Source organism: Balaenoptera musculus, chromosome 10 (assembly GCF_009873245.2).
Source record: "Balaenoptera musculus isolate JJ_BM4_2016_0621 chromosome 10, mBalMus1.pri.v3, whole genome shotgun sequence".
Lineage (NCBI taxonomy): Eukaryota > Metazoa > Chordata > Mammalia > Artiodactyla > Balaenopteridae > Balaenoptera > Balaenoptera musculus.
In genome coordinates, this window is record NC_045794.1 from 43,506,588 (window position 1) to 43,525,204 (window position 18,617).

The 18,617-nt window shown below is 56.5% G+C and overlaps 3 protein-coding genes and 1 long non-coding RNA gene across 4 annotated transcripts in view; 3 read left to right on the plus strand and 1 right to left on the minus strand.

The window, feature by feature from the left end:
* Positions 1-118: 118 nt before the first annotated feature.
* On the plus strand, positions 119-5,246 carry HOXC10 (homeobox C10). Its single transcript, XM_036867628.1, has 2 exons — positions 119-961; positions 4,125-5,246. The coding sequence occupies exons 1-2, from the start codon at positions 211-213 to the stop codon at positions 4,400-4,402; spliced, it is 1,029 nt and encodes a 342-aa protein (XP_036723523.1). The 5' UTR covers positions 119-210; the 3' UTR covers positions 4,403-5,246.
* Positions 5,247-8,783: 3,537 nt separating this feature from the next.
* On the minus strand, positions 8,784-13,217 carry LOC118901653. Its single transcript, XR_005021434.1, has 2 exons — positions 10,806-13,217; positions 8,784-9,976 (listed from the first exon to the last, which is right to left on the minus strand). It is a non-coding gene; the product is annotated as an uncharacterized LOC118901653 (long non-coding RNA).
* The window catches only part of HOXC6 (homeobox C6), a 35,514-nt gene continuing 26,871 nt past the window's right edge, over positions 9,975-18,617 (plus strand). The window contains exon 1 of the mRNA XM_036865005.1: positions 9,975-9,992. The gene's annotated coding sequence lies outside the window, so the exon portion shown is untranslated. The remainder of the gene's footprint in view (positions 9,993-18,617) is intronic.
* HOXC9 (homeobox C9) lies at positions 15,119-18,160 on the plus strand. Its single transcript, XM_036864995.1, has 2 exons — positions 15,119-15,733; positions 17,475-18,160. The coding sequence occupies exons 1-2, from the start codon at positions 15,196-15,198 to the stop codon at positions 17,717-17,719; spliced, it is 783 nt and encodes a 260-aa protein (XP_036720890.1). The 5' UTR covers positions 15,119-15,195; the 3' UTR covers positions 17,720-18,160.

Consider the following 18,617-nt stretch of genomic DNA (forward strand, 5'->3'; position numbering starts at 1 on the left):
GTCTGAATCATCAAGGCCATTTTCAAATCCCATTGGTCTAGCCGTCACATGGTGAGGGCCGAATGCGCGGATAATTATGGAGCTGATATTTCCCCCCCTCCCCTTCTTTTCCCTCCCGCCCCTCCAACCGCCCCCCCTCCCGGATGGGGAAAAAAAAGATGTCAGCTCCTCCGCAGTAGTATTGCTCCTTAAAAACCCCTGTCTCTGAAAATGACATGCCCTCGCAATGTAACTCCGAACTCGTACGCGGAGCCCTTGGTTGCGCCGGGCGGAGGAGAGCGCTATAGCCGGAGCGCAGGCATGTATATGCAATCTGGGAGTGACTTCAACTGCGGGGTGATGAGGGGCTGCGGGCTCGCGCCCTCGCTCTCCAAGAGGGACGAGGGCAGCAGCCCCAACCTCGCCCTCAACACCTACCCGTCCTACCTCTCGCAGCTGGACTCCTGGGGCGACCCCAAAGCCGCCTACCGCCTGGAACAACCTGTTGGCAGGCCGCTGTCCTCCTGCTCCTACCCACCTAGTGTCAAGGAGGAGAGTGTCTGCTGCATGTACAGCGCAGAGAAGCGGGCGAAAAGTGGCCCCGAGGCAGCTCTCTACTCCCACCCCCTGCAGGAGTCCTGCCTCGGGGAGCACGAGGTGCCGGTGCCCAGCTACTACCGCGCCAGCCCGAGCTACTCCGCGCTGGACAAGCCGCCCCACTGTGCCGGGGCCAACGACTTCGAAGCCCCTTTCGAACAGCGGGCCAGTCTCAACCCGCGCGCCGAACATCTGGAGTCTCCCCAGCTCCGGGGTAAAGTGAGTTTCCCTGAGACCCCCAAGTCCGACAGCCAGACCCCCAGCCCCAATGAGATCAAGACCGAGCAGAGCCTGGCGGGCCCAAAAGGCAGCCCCTTGGAGAGCGAAAAGGATCGGGCCAAAACCGCCGACTCCAGCCCAGACACCTCGGATAACGAAGCGAAAGGTAAGGCCGCCTGGGCCGTGGCCCGGTTGGGACGCTCGGGCACTTGGTCTTCGTGGCCGGGGCGGGGGCAGAGAGAGGGTTGGGCCGAGGAGGCCCTGGACGGTCTTGGGAATGCGACCCCGGCTTGAGACTCGTGCCTGCTGAGCGCCAAGCTGGTGGCGCCTCATTTGGCTAGGGAAGGTAAGCGGCGAAGTGGAGGTGCCGGCCGGCAGCGGCCGTGGGCGCCGAGACCGGGGTGGTGCGCACGGCGGGCAGCCTGCAGCGTCTTGTGTTGCCCAGGGCGGGGGACCGATCCCGGGCGCGTGCTGGCTTTGGTTTGCTTGCTCTGCGTTGGTGTCCTGGGAGGCTGATGCCCCCCTCCCCACCCCTCCACCCCCACCCCCGCTCAGGTCAGAAGCATGCAAAAGCTTTAAATGCGATCTTGGGCCAGGGACTAGGAAAGGCTTGGGAGAAGGGGCATTTCGCTTTACTGCGTTTTCCCAGTTGAAAATTGTTTCCTTCGAGGCGCGATTTGTTATTTGTGGGTCTGATTTGTGCGTGTGGCTTGGGCTCCTGCGGTTTTTGGCTCGGCCGGGGGCCTCTGGCAGCCGCGCTGGGGCCGGAAGAGGTGGAGGTGAAGGGCTGCCCGCCACGTCCCTCCCTCCCCCAGACGCCCAGGCTGCGTATGGCGTTGGAACAGGGCATTTGGAATGTTGTAAGTTTTTTGTCTCCCCTTTGAAAATTTTTTTCCTTTTTTTTTTTATAGTTACGTTAAAAAAATTTTTTCCCCGTTGGTTTCCAAAAGCAGCTTACAAATGAGTGGTCGGGAAATTTCTGTGTGCATGGTAAGCGGTTTTCTTCTGAAAGGGAGTGAGCTTTAGTTGGGATTTTATTGTAATTTTGGTGGCGAGGGAAAGCCTAGCCAGAGTTCAAGCTCGGGGTTCAAGATTCATTTCTGCTGCAGGTACTGGGGGCCTTCAGGACCATTCTCTGACACCTGGAGAAAATGTGGAGGAAACGGGAGCAGTGGAGGGAGGCTGAGGGGACTCTCCCTGAAAAGTTGGAGCAAAAAGTATCAGAAAAGGCCCAACTGGCGGGGCGGGGGTGGGGGGTGCGGGCAGGGGATAAACCTGCTCCCCACAGCACTGGCTACTGGAGGCTGTGTGTAAGAAGGGCTCTTTGGGTGCAGAGGCAGATGAAACAGTGAAAACTGAGCAGACTGGGGGCAGCCTGGGTCTTATGGTGTTTTGTATATGGATGCGGTCCACACGTATGCCCGGAGGCGACCTGTGTCACACTCACACACACTCACGCATGCCCTCTCATACATGCACACGCACTCTTTTGGCGGGTGAGGGCAGACCCTCGCCCTCTTGGGTCTCCTCTGCAAATCAAAGGTGGCCTTGGCAAATCAGCCCATGGAGACCCTAGCCAGAAGGTGGGCACGGGTGTGTTCATGAGGGGGAGGGGGAGAGAGGCACGCATACCCACGAAGCCTTGGTGGTGGCACATGTGCAGCACAAAAGTTTAATTTTATACCATCTCCCCACACCCCGAGCTTGGTTGGGGTGCAGATTTAGGGTTAGGAAAAGCTGTGTTCTAGCCCCACCAAAAGAAAAGTCAAGGTTAACAAGCCTACCTCCTAGCTCAAACTGCCCCCATTCCGGTAGGCTCCCCTTTCTCTCCTGCCATCCCCATACCATCTAAACCCTCCCACCCCAACTAATCCCTCTGACTCTGCCTGCTCCCTTCTTGCCTGCCCCCTTCATTGTGGTGCCTCCACCAGGCCAGAGGCAAGAGGGCTTTGGGCCAGACTCCCCATTTGTAATTTCTCCCCTTCCCCCAGACCCCAACAACCCCAATAAAAAATAAATGGCACAGAGTTAGATGTGGAGAGCCTTTAAACAATTTGGCAGGAGGCTGCAGGTGCAGAGGTGGGAACAGAATTAAGGACATTCAAGTGTTTTAAACTGCAGCCTCAAGTTTGCATTTTCTGATGCCTCCTGGTTCCCCTAGGACCCCCACCCCACTCCCCATCAAGCTAAGATCCAGGAACCTGGCAGTTTCATTTGGCATAGAAGGGGAGATAGAGCACAGAGCCAACAGCAGAGTCCTTTGCTGGGTGCCCCTCTCGGGTCTCTGGACTCTGGGTTTTTCCCTAGAAAAGATGGCCAAGGTCTCTTCTGCTGCTTGAGGAGCAAGGCTGGTTCATTTCAGCAAGAATTTGTGCTGGGGGGAGAAGCTGTAGATAAGGGAAAGGGAAATACACACCACACTTATAGCATCTCCTGATATAAATAGACACATGTGTACATATCCCTGTGTGTATGTACATATGTGTAGGAGTGTGTATCTCTGCAGAAATACACATGAACATGCACGCATACATATCTACATAGACTAGGCAGGAGATTTCCAGGAGGCTGCATTTCCTCAGGATCTCTCTCTCCCTTGACCTTAGGTCTCTGGCCAGGGCAGTTGTCTGAGGACTCCTCAGCATGCCCCAGAGCTGTTGCCCCTGACCTCTGCTGCCTGCACAAGCTCCCTGCCTCAGTTACTCCTGGGGGAAATGGCCGGGATAGGAAAAGCTGGCAATGGGAGATCCAGTGGGGTAGAGTCGCTCTGTGACACTTCAGGTGGGAGCCAGAGCTGGGGATCTGGTGCAGAGACGGCTGCAATGGCCTCTGGCTGCAGAGTCTGGGGCGACATCCCTCCACTGCGTTGAAAGGGGTCAAAGCTCTCTGGAAATTGCTCTGGGCAGCGAGGTGGCCTCTGCCACCCGGTCTGAGGCCTGGAAAACACTTTTCCTTCTGGTTGGATTTTTACAGAGCTGGAAAGGAACAGAGAGGAGGCGGGGTCTGGTGAGGCTTAGAGTGCACACCAGGGTCAGCAAGCCAAGGGAGAGCAGGAGTACTCAGAACATGCTAGGTCAAGGTGGATTGGGTGATTAAATTTAATAGACACGTTGGAGGCAGTACTTTCTGTCTTTCTCCCGTGTAAGTCTAGACCCCAAAGAAATTCTAAGAGCCTTGAGGCCAAGAGGACCCCACCAGCCAGGCCCGTGGGGCGAGAACAGCTCCCCTGTGCTCCCTCAGCTGCCCCCACTGCAAGCTGGCCAAGGCTGCAGTGCTGCGAGGGTTGCCTCTTCGAGGGATACTTATGTAAATAATGTTATTTTTAACAGAGGAGATAAAGGCAGAAAACACCACAGGAAATTGGCTGACAGCAAAGAGCGGAAGGAAGAAGAGGTGTCCCTATACTAAACACCAGACGCTGGAATTGGAGAAAGAATTTCTGTTCAATATGTATTTGACACGAGAGCGCCGCCTGGAGATTAGCAAGACCATTAACCTTACAGACAGACAAGTCAAAATCTGGTTTCAAAATCGCAGAATGAAACTCAAGAAAATGAACCGAGAGAATCGAATCCGGGAACTGACCTCCAATTTTAATTTCACCTGAGCGAGGGGCCTCCCCTCCCGCTCCCCCTCTTCCCCCCCTTCCTTCCTTTCCCCGCCCCTCCTCCCTTTGTGCCTGGTGGTATATATATTTTTTCCTCCCTGAGTATAAATGCAACACGCCTGCAAAAAAGGCAAAGACCTCAGACACTCCTTTCAAGGGACCCATGGTTCGTGCTGCGAAGATGTGTCCACCTAAAGCATGAGAAATGGGGTGCTGGGTTGTGGGGTGTGGTGTGCCTGCATAGACGAGGGTGGGAGTGTGGCTGGTGTGTGTGTCAACCCCTCACTCACCCACGCACTCACACATAGCACCCCGTTCTCCAGGCAAAGTTAAGGTCGAATCCACCCAATTATAGGGAAAAAAAGGAAAAAAAAAATCAACCAGAGAAGGTCTGTAATCTCGAAGAGCACAGTCAGAATCGCTCCTTCCTTGCTGCATTTCCTCCTTAGAATAATAGACGTTTTGGAAAGTTCGGCTAGTGTTTGTGTGTTTGTCGTAGCGTCCAGCGCCTGCACCAAACCCTCTCTGTGTCTTCACCTCCCAATCGCTCTGAGAATCTGCTTGAAGTCTCGTATTTGTACTGCTTTCTGCTTTTCTCCCATTCTCCCAGCACCCCTACATCCCCCATGCACTGCCATCTCAGAAATTCCATCCAGAGGAGCAAAAAAAAATTTTTTTAATTTAAAATAGAACATAGTGAAGCAAAGACAGAGTGCCCCTCCCCCAAATATCGCCCTGTCCCTGCCTGGGAGTTGTGTTATTTAAAGATATTCTGTATGTTGTATCTTTTGCATGTAGCTTCCTTAATGGAGAAAAAAATCCTAATAAATTTCCAGAATCATAATCCTCAAATGGGTGGTTTTTTGTTTTTAGCGTTTTTTTAGCGACACCCTCCCCCCAAAGAGGCTGAGTGTGTGGATGTGTGTTTTGTGTTTGAGTCATCTCCTAGAGCCTTTCTAGAACGTCTCTTGGCGGGTTTAATGTAAGTGAGAGACCATAACGTTGATTTAAATATTATCCAGGTGACCACAATAAGTCAAGGTCATAAAACAGTAATGTCAGGACGGTCTTGGTGCGCGCGAGAGGTGGATTTTATGATCTGCAAATATAATGTGGTGCTGCAGTAAAAGATGCATTTAAAGGTGACTGGAGGAGGGAAAGAGGCAGAGAGCAAACTGCAATCTTGAGGAGCAGACGGATCTGATTGCCTGGGGTGCTGGGCCAGGCGCACCCCACCGCTGCTCGGGGGAACCCCAAGAGCCCCCCACCTATCCAAGGAAAGGAATAAACTTAACCGCCGGAGGGGGACAAGGAGCTCAGCCACCCCCCCTCGACAGCAGCAGCAGAAGCACGGGCAGTGGCAAGAGGAGGAGGAGGAGGAGGAGGAGGACGAGGCAGCGACAAGGTAAGAGAAGCGGTTTCTTGTTCTTCTCTTGGCGGTGGCGTGGGGACTAGCGGCGTCCCCAGGTGCCCAGCGCGCAGTGGGCAGAGCAGGGTGGAAGGTGTTTCGCGCATCCGCGCTTGCTGAGAGCCCAGGCTTGCCTTGTGGCGGCTCGCAGTGGAGGGCAGTGGCCGTGAGCTCCCCGTCCCCAGCCCGTTGCCGTGGGGTTCGGCGGTCAAAGGGGTAAATTGGTGGTTTTTGGCTTCTTTCTTTACTCGGTCACTTAGGGTCGCCTTGAGTTCGACACATGGGTCTAGATGTCTCTCATTCTGGTCGTCTGCTGGGGGAAGCAGAGGGAGGATGAGCTAGAGAGTGTTGGAGCTTGAAGCTTAGGTTTTCCTGCTTTCTGCTGGTTTGGACGTGAGCCTTAGCCAGGCTCTCGGTCCCCACTCTGCCTGGCCGTGGGGCTTTGCCAGGCAAGTGGCCTGATTGGAAGAGGCTCTGGAGTGGTTCAGCCACACATAGACGAAGGGAAGCCAGAGCCCAGCTGAGAGACGGAGAAGATCAGAGGGAATCTAGGAGGAGAGCACAGGAGAGCCAGAAGGGCAAGACAGGGGACCCAGCTGGAGAGTGGAAGGACACTCCAGCTTCCCCCAGGGCCAGGGCCAGAGGCAGGGGGGTAGCTCCACTGCGGTGCTGGGGGCGGGGCGGGGGTTTGGCAGCTGGAGGTCCCATTTCACCAGTCTCTCTGAGCGATTTGTTTAGACTAGCAGCTGATGAGGCAGTCAGATCCCCTACCCACCCAGCCACCCAAAGTCTACTCTCTAGTCCTTAGGGAGGTCGTGAGGGCGGAAAGGGGGACGGGGCTGAATTTCTTCCTTCCCCAACCCCCTTCCCTTCTCCTCCTGATAGATGCAAAGCTGAATCTCCCGCCCTGTTCGCTCAGCTGATCTGTGGCTTAGGTAGTTTCATGTTGTTGGGATTGAGTTTTGAACTCGGCAACAAGAAACTGCCTGAGTTACATCAGTCGGTTATCGTCGAGGGCCCCCAACCCACCTATCCTGCTCCTACCCTCCCCAGTGGGACTGCCCCCAGCCCCCCTCCTAGATAGGGCAAAGTGGGTACAGACTGAGGCGGGCTAGCTGTGAGTGGGGCTACACCACAAGTCTGGAGAACCCCGCTTTATCCTGTCCATTCCTCAGCCTGTCCCCATCCCCGTGATTGAGGGAGAGGAGTTTTTCCTGCAGCTATTGTTTCCTGGGCCCACCTGATAGAGACAGACAAAGAAGGTCTAACCAATTCCAAGGAAATTCAGGAATTTGAGTAAGAGGTGGCCTGGCGGGCCAGCTCAGTTGGGTAGCAGGGTGGGGCAGGATGATTAGGAGAGAGAAGACCACAGAAAGAGAAAGGAGTCTCTGGAAGGGTTAGCTTCTCCTACCTTCCACCTCCAAGGAAAAAAATCTGCCTCCAGTCGGCTGGGGCTGGAGCTTCTCCTTAGAAGAGTGGGGTGCCTGGGGTCCTAAGAGTTGGGAAACTCTGAGCACCAGCTCAGCCACCTCGCCTTCCCCTTCTATATCTCCATCGCCAGGAGACGGGCATATTTAGGGTGTTAGTAGGCTGGAGGAAAGCCATCCAGTCCAAGTAGAAACCCCCCACACCTACCCTACTGGGAAACATCAGGGCAAGAATCTGGCTCTGGTCTCTTTTTAGCTGTCTGTTGCCCGTAGGCCTTGGTGTGTTGTGTCTGTGCCTGTCAGGCAGCTGCTTGTCTTCGCGCTGTGTGGAAATGTCTGGGTGAAAGGAGGCTACCAGCGCCCACCATTACCATATTGCTGGGGAAGTTGTTGGCTGATGCCAGGGGGAGGAGGGGAGGGTCTGGGTTAGGGAGAATCCAAGCAATGTGCAACTTTGCAAAGCTTCTTCCCCTCCTTGGCCCCTCTGGTTGCTCAATTCTGGTCCTGGTTACTAGAGAGAGGGCTCTCCAGCGAGGTTTCTCTGCCTGCAGAGAAAACTGAGGAGGCCCAGGGAGAATGGGGAGATACACCCCCGTTCTCAGAGAGACTGGGAAAGAGAAAGCCAGGTTCTTGGTTCTCTTACTTTGGAATTATTATGATTATTAAAACATTATAAACTTTCAGACGAGGGAACAAAATCACATCCCCGGAACACAATATGTACATGGAGTTCTGTATTCACGCAGTTTTCTGCTGGGTGCTTATATGTAACCTTGGATGAGTGTGGTTCTCTGTTTCTATATCTCTGTCTCCTCCAGGCTCTCTCAGATCCCCTGTATATATTTTTGTGCACACTCGTGTATTTTTCCCTGTCTCCTGTACGAAGAGACCCCATGGAGACTAGAGGGGAAAATGGGAATAGGGCTTTCCTTCTCCCCAGCTGAAATTGTCAGTCGTCTTTCTGTCTGTCCCCCAGCCCTTGGTAGGGGAAAAAAATCTCTTCCCTTGGAAGGAAGTGCTCAAATCGCCCTATGGATCCTGGGGAAATGGGGAGGTTTTCAGAGAGGAAGGCCAGCTGGTGCGAGGCAGGCAAGGGCTTCCCCAGTTTGGGAGCCCCTAGCAGTCTCTGAGTTTTCAGGCTGTCAGAAGCCCGGGGCCAGCTGGAGTGAAGGGAGTCCCAGGCAGGGGCTGGGTGCTCAGGAGTGCCTGGCTTGGAGACAACATCCCTGATGGGCCGAAATTCACCAATGAACGACTTCTGTGCTTTGGGTCTCTCTGCCCCAATATCTGTTTCAGAGCTGGTGGGCTTATGGGGTGGGTGACCACAGAGCTATGGGTCTGGGTGCCCCCCCATATCCTGGGGAATGGGGTACATTCTCACAGGGCCAAGGTGAGGGCCAGTCTGGTGGCCAGAGTCCACCAAGGGGCCCTGGGGCCATGGATCATGGCTAAGGCAATGGTGATTATTTATTCGCTTCGCTGGAAGGGAGTCTTCAAAAGAAACAGCGTGAAGAGGAGGGAAAAAATTATCTCTCATCTGCAGATATTAAGATGGATTTTTATTTCTTAAAGGACCCTCCCCGCCGAGAGTGCATAAGCGTAAACTTAATATATGCTCCGCAGCCCAACTCCAGAAATCGCAATAAAAGTTAAAACCTCCCCTACTGGTTTTTTTTAATTATGATATGGGAAAGAGGAGCAGGATTTATAGAGCTGAACTCTCGGCGTGTGAGTGTTTAAGACTTGCAGGAGAAGGAGGAAAAGGCAAGAGCTCGACAAGGAGAGCCTTGGTCTCTGAGATCTCTCGCCCGCCTGCGGGGGCTCCGGCTTAGCCGGCCGAGCCTCTGTGGCCTCCCTGGGACCTCGGCTCCCCAGCACCCTCCGCCCGGGCCCACCGGCCTGCCTCGGCTCGCCCGGAGATGCAGCCCTTCTCAGGAACAGGTGCAGGGCATCGGGGCCAGGGACAGGGGGCTGCGGGTGGGAGCGTCAGGACACTGGGCTTTGTGTGGGTCCCGTGCAGGGGAGGAGGTTTGCAGCCCCGGACAAGGCCGCGGCCCGAGGGTGGCCAGTGGGCGCCTTGACTAGGAAGGGTGTCCGGCCGGGCGCGAGAGCACGAACAAGGTGGATTGTGTGTGGACTTTGGCCGCAGACGGAGCGGAGCGGGCTCCCGGAGAGAGGCCAGCGGCGAGGCGGGCAACCGGAGGTTGAGTCTGTAGTAAGGACCTTGAGGTCTGTTTGGTGTTTGGGCCTCGGGGGCGGCGGCCCAGAGTGTGCAGCGCACAGTGCGCGGAGCGCGGCGGCCAGCGTGGGCGAGGCGGCAGGCACCGCACCTCTGCAGCTGCAGGGCCGGGCCCAGGACGTCTGAACTGAGGCCCACCAAGGGTCAGAGCGTGAAAAATAAATGCAGTTAAAGGTCTTTCTTTTCCACGTAAGAGGTCCTTTCTTTTTTGTCTCTTTCGGAGATACCTGGATTTGGTCCAGAACAGGTTGCCCGCGGGAGGGCCCCGCGAGCGGCAGCGCGCGAGGGAGGGAGAGAGGGAGGGAGGGCGAGGAAGAGGGAGGGAGGGAAGGAGGGCGGGCAGCGGCGGCTGCGGTGGCCGGGGCTTCCCTCCCCCGGCGGAGGCGGCTTCCCTGCATCTGTGGCCGTGGGGAGCCGAGGAGCAGGTAACGAAGGCGCTTCCCGAGGCGGGATTGGACCAAGCCAGAGGGACCGAGTCTTCCGGGTCTCTGCCCAACGCCCTGGAGGGGAGAGAAGGTAGGGAGATCGGCGCTCATGCGGCCCGGCACAGAGGCCTGGGGAATGTTGAACCTGTATTTGATTTCAGGCTCACACTCATGTTGTGAGTCTGTCTGCCTCCGGAGATGCGGTTTGCCTGCCTGTCTGTCTGTCCGTCCGTCTGAGACGTTCCAAACCCTAGGCAGTCCTTCCAAAGGCTGGAAAAAATCGGGCAAATTCGTCGGAACGTACACTTTCATTCACTGGATTCTCTGCAACTCAGCGGACCTGGTTGGTGCGCGCCCAAGTTGGAGGGAGCTTTCCTCCTGCTTTCTGGCTGCCGGATCCTCTGGTTCCCTCCACCATGGGCTGAGTTTCCGGCTCCAGGTTCGCGGCTTGCCCTGAGGTTTGAGGCCAGGCAGCTCCTAGTCTGGCAGGGAAGGCGGGGGAGAGCCTAGCGGCTCTGGCCCCTTAATTGTACTTCGGACCCTTATTGTCTCTCCTTTCGCCACCTCGGCTTCCTCAGTCTGGGCTCCAAAGTCACTGCAAATTTCCTTGCGATACACACATCACACAAAGATCGGGTAACCAGGCGCCCAAGGCCATGGGGGCTCCAAGCGCAGAGCACCCCTAGCTCTGGGGCCGCTCCCCCTCCAGCCACTCCACAGGCGGGGAAACCGGACCGGGTTGGGGGAGCCGGAAATAGCCCCGTTCGCTGTGGGGCGGCTGGGCAGGGGCCGGTGGGAATGTAGGCCGTGGCGTTGAGAGGGCCACGTTCACAGCCCCTGGGGGTTGCACTCCTGCTGGGTTTAGCGGCGGGACTCCTAGTGTGTAGGGATCGCGGGTACCCACCTGGGGTGGGTGCAGGACGCTGGTCTCCTCGCGGCAGGCCAGGAGATTTCAGTTTCTGCTTCCAGCGCAGGCCTGAGCTAGGAGGAGTTGTGTGTGTGGGTGTGTTTTTCCCAACAAAGAGGGATCAGGAGAGAAAAGGGGGGAAAGTAGAGGGGAACCAAGGAGGGGGCGGGGAGGAGGAGAGGGCAGCGGAGAGGTGAACTGAGCCCATTTCAGGGGGAGAAGGAAAATGAAAGCAAATGGAGTACACACAGCCTCCTCCGCGCTGACGAGCCGGGAGCGGCGGGCGCCCTGCCTGCGGGCGTGGGGATGACCCACTGGGGGACTGGGAAAAGCCTGTTTTAAATTTAATCCGAACTTGGCGGTGTGGATTGAACCGGAGGGAATTTAAATCACTAAAAGGGAGATGCAGGGCAAGGGGAGGGGATGAGTATAAACTGCCTGTCTTTCTGTCTGTCTGTCCTTCCCACGGTGGTGCTAGCTTGATTGTGGTCCCAGCTGTCCAGGTCTGAGGTGATGCAGTAAGGGTGCTCCTCCCCCTGCGGGGCCTCTCCTGTGCCCAGTGCTGTCTTTTGGGGTCAGAAGAGAGCTCTAAGAACTAGAGTGGATGCACAGCTGCTAGCTAAAGCTGGGGTCCCCCCGCCGTCCCCAACAGGGACTCCCAGTGGCCTCCAGTCCCTTGGGTTCCCCATCGGTGATGAGGAGAATTGAAGGGAGTGGTGGGGGTGAGAGGGAGGCTGGGAACCGGGCAGGAGATTCAGCAGGCATAACTGAACCTGGGAAGACAAACCCCTCCTTCTTGGTTCTCCCACATCCTTTGTGCCCGGACACCTACAGGCCTGGATTTGGGGGGAGCCTGAAGGTCTGCTTCAGAGCCCTGACCTGCCACCCCATCTCCAAATGCAGAGAAGAGGGGTACTACCCACATGCAGTTGTGGAACCTGAGGGACCTCGGCCTGGTGGCCTGGTGAACTCAGGGACTCCCAGCCTCTTCCAGCCCCCCTCCACCTGGCTACCTCTCTCAGCAAGGCCTAGGCAAAATGGGGCATTGGTGGGGAGGGGGCTGTGGGCGAGGCCTGCTTCCTAATCCACAGCTGTGTCTGTGCCTGAGTGAGGAGGGTCTGAGTTCACTCTCCGAAATGAAGGCGCGACAATCTCCCCTCAGTTTGACAGGGAACTTGACGGCAGCGGAGAGCGTGGGCCTGGTGATCCAGGCTGCCCCACTGCTGCTGCCTCTGCTGGGTGGGCAGGCTGCTCAAGAGTTGAAAAGAAAGCGGTGACCGAAGTGGGTAGCAGAGAAAGGGGCATCTGTTTACAGCCAGTATGTCTGGGGGGCTCTCCCAAATAGTAGAGGCTCACAGGAGAGGGGCTGTAGGGGCATCTTTCTTCTAAGAAGACTGAGGTTGGGACAGATGGGCTCTGTTCCCTGGCGAAGATGCAAAGAAGGAGCGGGTGTGAAACCTTCTCCTTCCTCATGTCTTCTTTGCTCCTTGACGAGACCGTGGCTCAGCTCCCAGCTGCCTGGGCGGCTGCCTGGGCCGAGTTAGGGTTCTATATCCCAGAGGCCTGGTGTACCCACCTCAGCAGGTCGCCCGGGAGAGGCAGGAGAGGAGGCCTCTTCCTCCTTTGTGTCCAGACAGAAGTGGCCGCAGCGCCCGGAGCTGGTCCCGCGGCAAAGGCCCGGCCAGCCAGCGGGCTGCACAATGCCACGGCTGCTCGGCCAGCCCGCGCCCTGCCCGGTCCTGCCTTCCTGTCACCGCCCTTCCTCCAGCTCGCTCTCTGCATGCCTTCCTTTCCCTGCTCTCCCCCTCTTTTCATCCTGCCTCCCCTCTTTTCTGTAATTCTCCCCTCTTTCTTTCTTTTATCCTAATCCGTTTTCTTTTTTCCTTCCCTCCTTCCTTTCTCCCTTCCTCTCTATGGGCCTCGTGCCGTGCTTCAGTCTTGTTGTCTCAGGCCGTCTCGGGCTCAGTCTGTCTCAGGCTCTGTCCTCTGATGTCCTCTTGGTCGCAGTCTGGCCCCAGGCCCTCTGAAGGCTACACAGCTCTGCTCAGCATTGCCAGCAGTCACCCAAGAGCCAGGCAGGGTCCCCAGCCGCCTGGGCTGGGGGAGGTGCTGATGGCGCTGGGGATTTGGAGGAAGCCTAGGCAGGGGAACGGGAATCTCCTGTCTTTTCCTTGAACTAGTGAGGGAGAATTTTTGATTGACAGCTAACCCAACTCCATCAAGGCCAAAGAGGTATGCTGTTTCTTGGTGTAATTTGGATTTCCCAGACCAGTCCAGTCTGGGGCAGGAGAAGATAATCAGAGCCGAGGGTAAAGAGGCTGAGGTCCCGGGTTGTCTCTCCCCAGCCCGGTACTTCTCACGTCACGCCCCCACCATGCGTCAAAATCCCAGCCCTGCTGGACCGAAAAGGACAGAACCAGGGTTGGGGGTGTGTGTGGGGGGAGTAGGGACTGGGGAGGGGGCCTGGCAGGCTGGGGTCAGTGCTTCGGGCTGCAGATCTATCCTTCCCCCTCAACTTCCCCCCACCCCAAACACACATATTACACTCTCTGGGACACCTATCTCTAGCCCTTCTCCTCCCCAGAGGAGACAGGTCAACAGAGATGTGGGGTGGGGGGGAAGCAGCCTCTGCCCCCCACCCCTGGCATTTGGTCCCTTCCTGGGAACATGAGGGGAAAGAAGGGCAGGCGTCTCGGATCTGGGAAAACTCGTCCTTCCCTGCTGCCTCAGAGCCTGTGTCTTAGCCTCAGCTCCTGCCTATTTCCCCTAGCGCAAACTGGACTCTTTCCTGCTGACCCTGAAATTGTACCCCTCCTTCAAACTCACTCTGCCCTGCATAGGGTGCATCTGTCTCTGGGGACATCACCTGCTCTTCTCCCCCGCCCCCAGCCAACTTCCCTGCCCCCTCTCTTGCACCCACATTGAGAATTTCCTGCTTGCCTAAAGCCCACTTTTGCTAAACCACCATGGGACAGTGTGATGGAAAGCAGAGGGCTGGGCAATGAACCCCAGATTCAAGGAGGAGGGTAGCGACCAACTTATTTCGGGGGGGGGGAATCCAAGTTGTGTGATCTTCCCTACAATCACACTACCCCTCCAGAATTCCTGTGTCTGACTCCAAAGAAATTGCTTTCTCCCATTCCTCTGTAGCTTTTTTCCCGTTCCAAAAACAGCCTACAATTTTATTTAATGAAAGACACATTTATGAACAATCAAATGATCCTCATAAAATTTTTATTGAAGGACGTAAAAACAAGCTACTTGCCCACGACCGAGGTCGCTCTCTTGCCTTGCCCGCTCTCACCCTGGCTCTCTGCAGACAGAGCCCTGGAGTGACTTCTTTCTGGGGGGCGGGGGAGGGCAGGATGTCTCAGAGATGGAGTTGGGGGCAAAGGAGGGCGAGCAGGAAGACGGGATGGGGACACCCCACTGAAGTTGTGTAGGTCTCTCCTCCACTTCAGGCTGGCAAAGAAAGATAAATAGATACAGACAATAAATTTAAAATAAAGGCGTTTGCATATCTGTGCCAAAGCCAAGAGAGGACTTCTGGTGACAAAGGTGTACGAGGTCCCGAGGTCCTACCCCTCCCACCCGCAGACCACCTTCCCCAAGCTTCCCTTGCCCCAAATTTGGGGGGCTGAGTTGGCCAGTGGCAGAAGGACGCTCCTCTTCCCCTCCTTCCCTCCCTCCACCCCAGCTTCCCCAGTCCCCTCCCACTCTCCCTCCCTCGCTGCTGCTGCTCCTGAAAGAAATACATACATACACACTGTTTAAAAACGTATTTTTAAAAGCCACGTTCGGAACTGACAATCGCTGATCTAGGCTCGCGCAGAGACTGCGGGAGCGTCGGGGCCGACAGAGACGGATTACGTCAAGAAATAGTTCCTCCACCTACCTCGGCCGGCCTCTCCGCCCCTGCGGGGCTCCCGCGCCCAGCTCGGCCCCGGGGGTCCGGAAACCCTGGCTTCGGGGAGTGGCACTTGCACACCATTAAGAAATCCTCCCGGGGGTGGGGGCGGAGGCCATCTGCTTAGGAGTGGACACGAGCCAGGGGCTTCTCTGCTGAGATGCGAGTTGTCCTGAGGGGGTGGCCGGGTCCTTGGGTCCAGAGTTGCGAACCCCCAGGAAAACGCAGGTCGCGGGGATCAGCAGAGAGAAGGGGGTGGGAGAAGGTTAAAAAAAAAAAAAAAAAAGCCAGGAAAAAAAGCCCCTGCGCATTGATCCGCGCCGTATTTTTGGGTAAATACGATCACGTGGGGGCCGGGGAGCCAATGAGCTGCGGGGAAAAGGCTGGAAAAATAATTACCTGCCTTGATTGTTCTGTGAGCAGATAAAAAGTACATATACAGTTCATACAATAATCTTATGTATGTAAAACCCTGTTACGATGTCGGCGACGGGGCCCATCAGTAACTATTACGTGGACTCGCTCATCTCTCACGACAATGAAGACCTCCTAGCGTCCAGGTTTCCGGCCACGGGGGCTCACCCCGCCGCCGCCAGACCCAGCGGTTTGGTGCCGGACTGTAGCGATTTTCCGTCCTGTAGCTTCGCGCCCAAGCCAGCCGTGTTCAGCACGTCGTGGGCGCCCGTGCCCTCTCAGTCGTCCGTGGTCTACCACCCGTACGGCCCCCAGCCCCACCTCGGCGCCGACACGCGCTACATGCGGACTTGGCTCGAGCCGCTGTCCGGCGCCGTCTCCTTTCCCAGCTTCCCGGCCGGGGGCCGTCACTACGCCCTCAAGCCGGACGCCTACCCCGGGCGCCGCGCCGACTGCGGCCCGGGCGACGGCCGCAGCTACCCGGACTACATGTACGGCTCGCCCGGGGAACTGCGCGACCGCGCCCCGCAGACCCTGCCCTCGCCCGAGGCGGACGCCCTCGCCGGCAGCAAGCACAAAGAGGAGAAGGCCGACCTGGACCCCAGTAAGTTGGGAGCAATTTTCCTTTACAACCCGAGCGGGAGGGGAGGGGAGGCCGGGCGGGGGGATCCGGATTACAGCCCCTCCGAGCGGCGCAGGGAGCGCGGGAGAGGGGGCAAGGACTCAATAAAAGCGAATTACCTTGGGGAGCTTTCAGGGGCAGGAAGGTCTGAGAAGGGGGCCCAGGGAGCCAGGTTGGGAGAAGGCTGATGGGGGCTCCTCTCCCAGGAGCTGGCTTTGATGAGACCCCCGCCCTCACACCCCCGGCCCAGGCTTTTTGGCTCAGTCGCTACTTTCAAAGAAATGCAGACAGGGCCAGGGGATGGGGTGGGGGCAAGGTTCATTTTATGGTTTGGGGTGGGATGGGGGAGAGATGGGGAGGACACTGGGGGCAGAGAGGAAATAACCCCAAGGAGAAAAGCCACCCCCTACCTCCCAGGCAGTGTAGGGGTCCTCATCCCACTAGAGATTCATAAAACAGAGGGTCCATGGGCTTCTCCCCCAGGAACCCTGGGTGAGGGGTCTGGGGGCTTTCCCAGCCTGGGAACTTGGAGAGATCAGGACTTCCAGAGTTGGGGGAGAGAAGTGGGGTCCCAGTCTCCTTAAACTTGAGAGCCCTCTTAGCGTCTGCAGGAGAGAGGGGTGGGAATGGGGGTCAGGGATGAGGAGTGGGGAGCGGGAAGCGGTATCTCCCCAGATTAGAGAATTGTACACACACAACACACGCACACACACACACACACACACACACACACACCAATCAGGGAAACAGGAGCCTTCTAAGTATTGCAAAGAAAGGCAGGGGTAGGTGAGGTGAGGTGGGGTGAGGTGGGGTGGGGGGACAGGTGAGAGCTGCAGGTCCAGAGAAAGAGGAAAGAAGGGAAAACAGCAGGGTAAGGGGTGCAGCCCCTGGGTGTGAGGAAGTGTCTGGGGGAGTCCCAGGAGGGGGTTGCAGGAAATCCTTTCCTGAAGCCCCATAAGGGGCCAGGGCCTAATTATACCCCTCTGAAGGCTTCCCTCCTTGCCCTCAGCTACTCCCATAAACCTGAAATTGGAGGCTTGGCTCCTGCAGAGCCTGTCCTGGGGCTGGCAGGAAGAGGGGGCACTGGAAGCCAAACAGGGAAGCTGAGATATAGGGGAGCCTGTCCCCAAGGCCAGCAGCTCCCTGGGGAGAGGAGAAAGGCTTTTCCCATCCCAGCATCACTCTGAGAATTCGCCTCATCAGGGTTGAATTCTGAGAGAGCGGAGATGGGGCGCTGGAGAGGGTAGTGAGGGGCTTGGGGACTCTCAGGGTCAGGAAGCAGAACTGCTGAAATTTCAGGACTTGGTCGTGGGCTGGGAGGATGGGAGGGGGCAGAGGAGGAGGGAAGTGGGGAGGAGAGAGACCTCGCTATAAAAATAAAAAACAAGAGAGAGAAGTGTTTATGGGCCTATGAAACGGTTGGGAATTTGGACTTTTTATGGAGATATTCTCGAATTACTACTCTTGAAGCTGAGGACCAGACTGTAGAGGCTTTGATAGCTTCGATTTCCTATCGTTTTAGGTGCTGGAAACCGAAGAGGGGGAAGATGAGGAGGGGGGAGAACGCAAAAGGAGTAAGGGGGGAAATTCCTCAAGCAAAACGTGGCCAAATTCAGGTTCAATTATTGGGTTTGGGGAGCCTGGCTGAGGCTGGGGGTGGGGTGGCAGGCGTCCTGGACTGGAAGGGGGCTCCACTGACCCCTGCCTGTGTTTGGCCCTCCAGGCAACCCCGTGGCCAACTGGATTCACGCCCGCTCCACAAGGAAGAAGCGCTGCCCCTATACCAAGTACCAGACGCTGGAACTGGAGAAGGAGTTTCTCTTCAATATGTATTTAACCAGGGACCGTCGGTACGAGGTGGCCCGGGTTCTCAACCTCACCGAGCGGCAGGTCAAAATCTGGTTTCAGAACCGGAGAATGAAGATGAAAAAGATGAATAAAGAGAAAACCGACAAGGAGCAATCCTAAACCCTGCCCCAGCCTGCTGCCTCGGCACAGCCAAGGGAAAAACAAAAAACCCACAAAAATACCCCAACCCAGGCGGGAGACAGCACGAAAAAGAAAAGGAAAGAGCAAGATAGAGAAAAGCCAATCGGCTTAAAAAGAAAAAAAAGGGAAGGGGAGAAGGAAAACTCTTGCGATTTGGGAGGGTTCAGTGTTGAGAAATTGGTGTTTTAGTTAGTTCTACCCAGCAAGGAGGAGGAGGCCGGGAGAGAAACCGCGTTCTCTTCTCCCAGCGCAACTGAAATAAATGACACACACAAATGTGATTTTTTTTCTCCTTTCTTCAGAGAAGCCAGTACTTGAATCGCTATATTTCTATTTTTTTTTCTCCTGTGTTGTATTTGGTCCGGGCCATCCTTCCCCAGGCCTGGGGTGCTCTGCGTGCAGATTTTGTACAAAAAAAAAGACACACACATATAGACAAGAATGCTTCCCAGCCCAGGAGCTGAGGGGCGACGGCCAGGGACCATGCCGCAGGCTGGGTCCAGCGGCTCAGGCCAGCGCCTCTGGCGTGTACATAGCAGTGTCTCCTCATCCCCAGAGTCCGTCCTGTAACGTGCTTCTGTTTGTTATCGTAGAACAGCTCTGTGTTAATATATCGAAGTCACTTAAAAAACCAGAAACCCAACCGTATCCAGTTCTCGTTATTTCTCCTCCCTGTGGCTCCCAGGCTTCTGGCGTGGAGGAAGCAAGTGCTTAGATCCTTTGGGGGAGGCGGGAGCCAGGCAAGGGGCTCCCTCTGCTTCGGAAGGGCAAGTCCCCGCCGCTTCTCCAGGCAGGGTGCGATGGGGCTGAGGGCTGCCGGGGTGCAGTGGAGGCTGCCGAGGCCCGGGTCCAGCTTGTGCCTGCCCAGGCTGGCTGC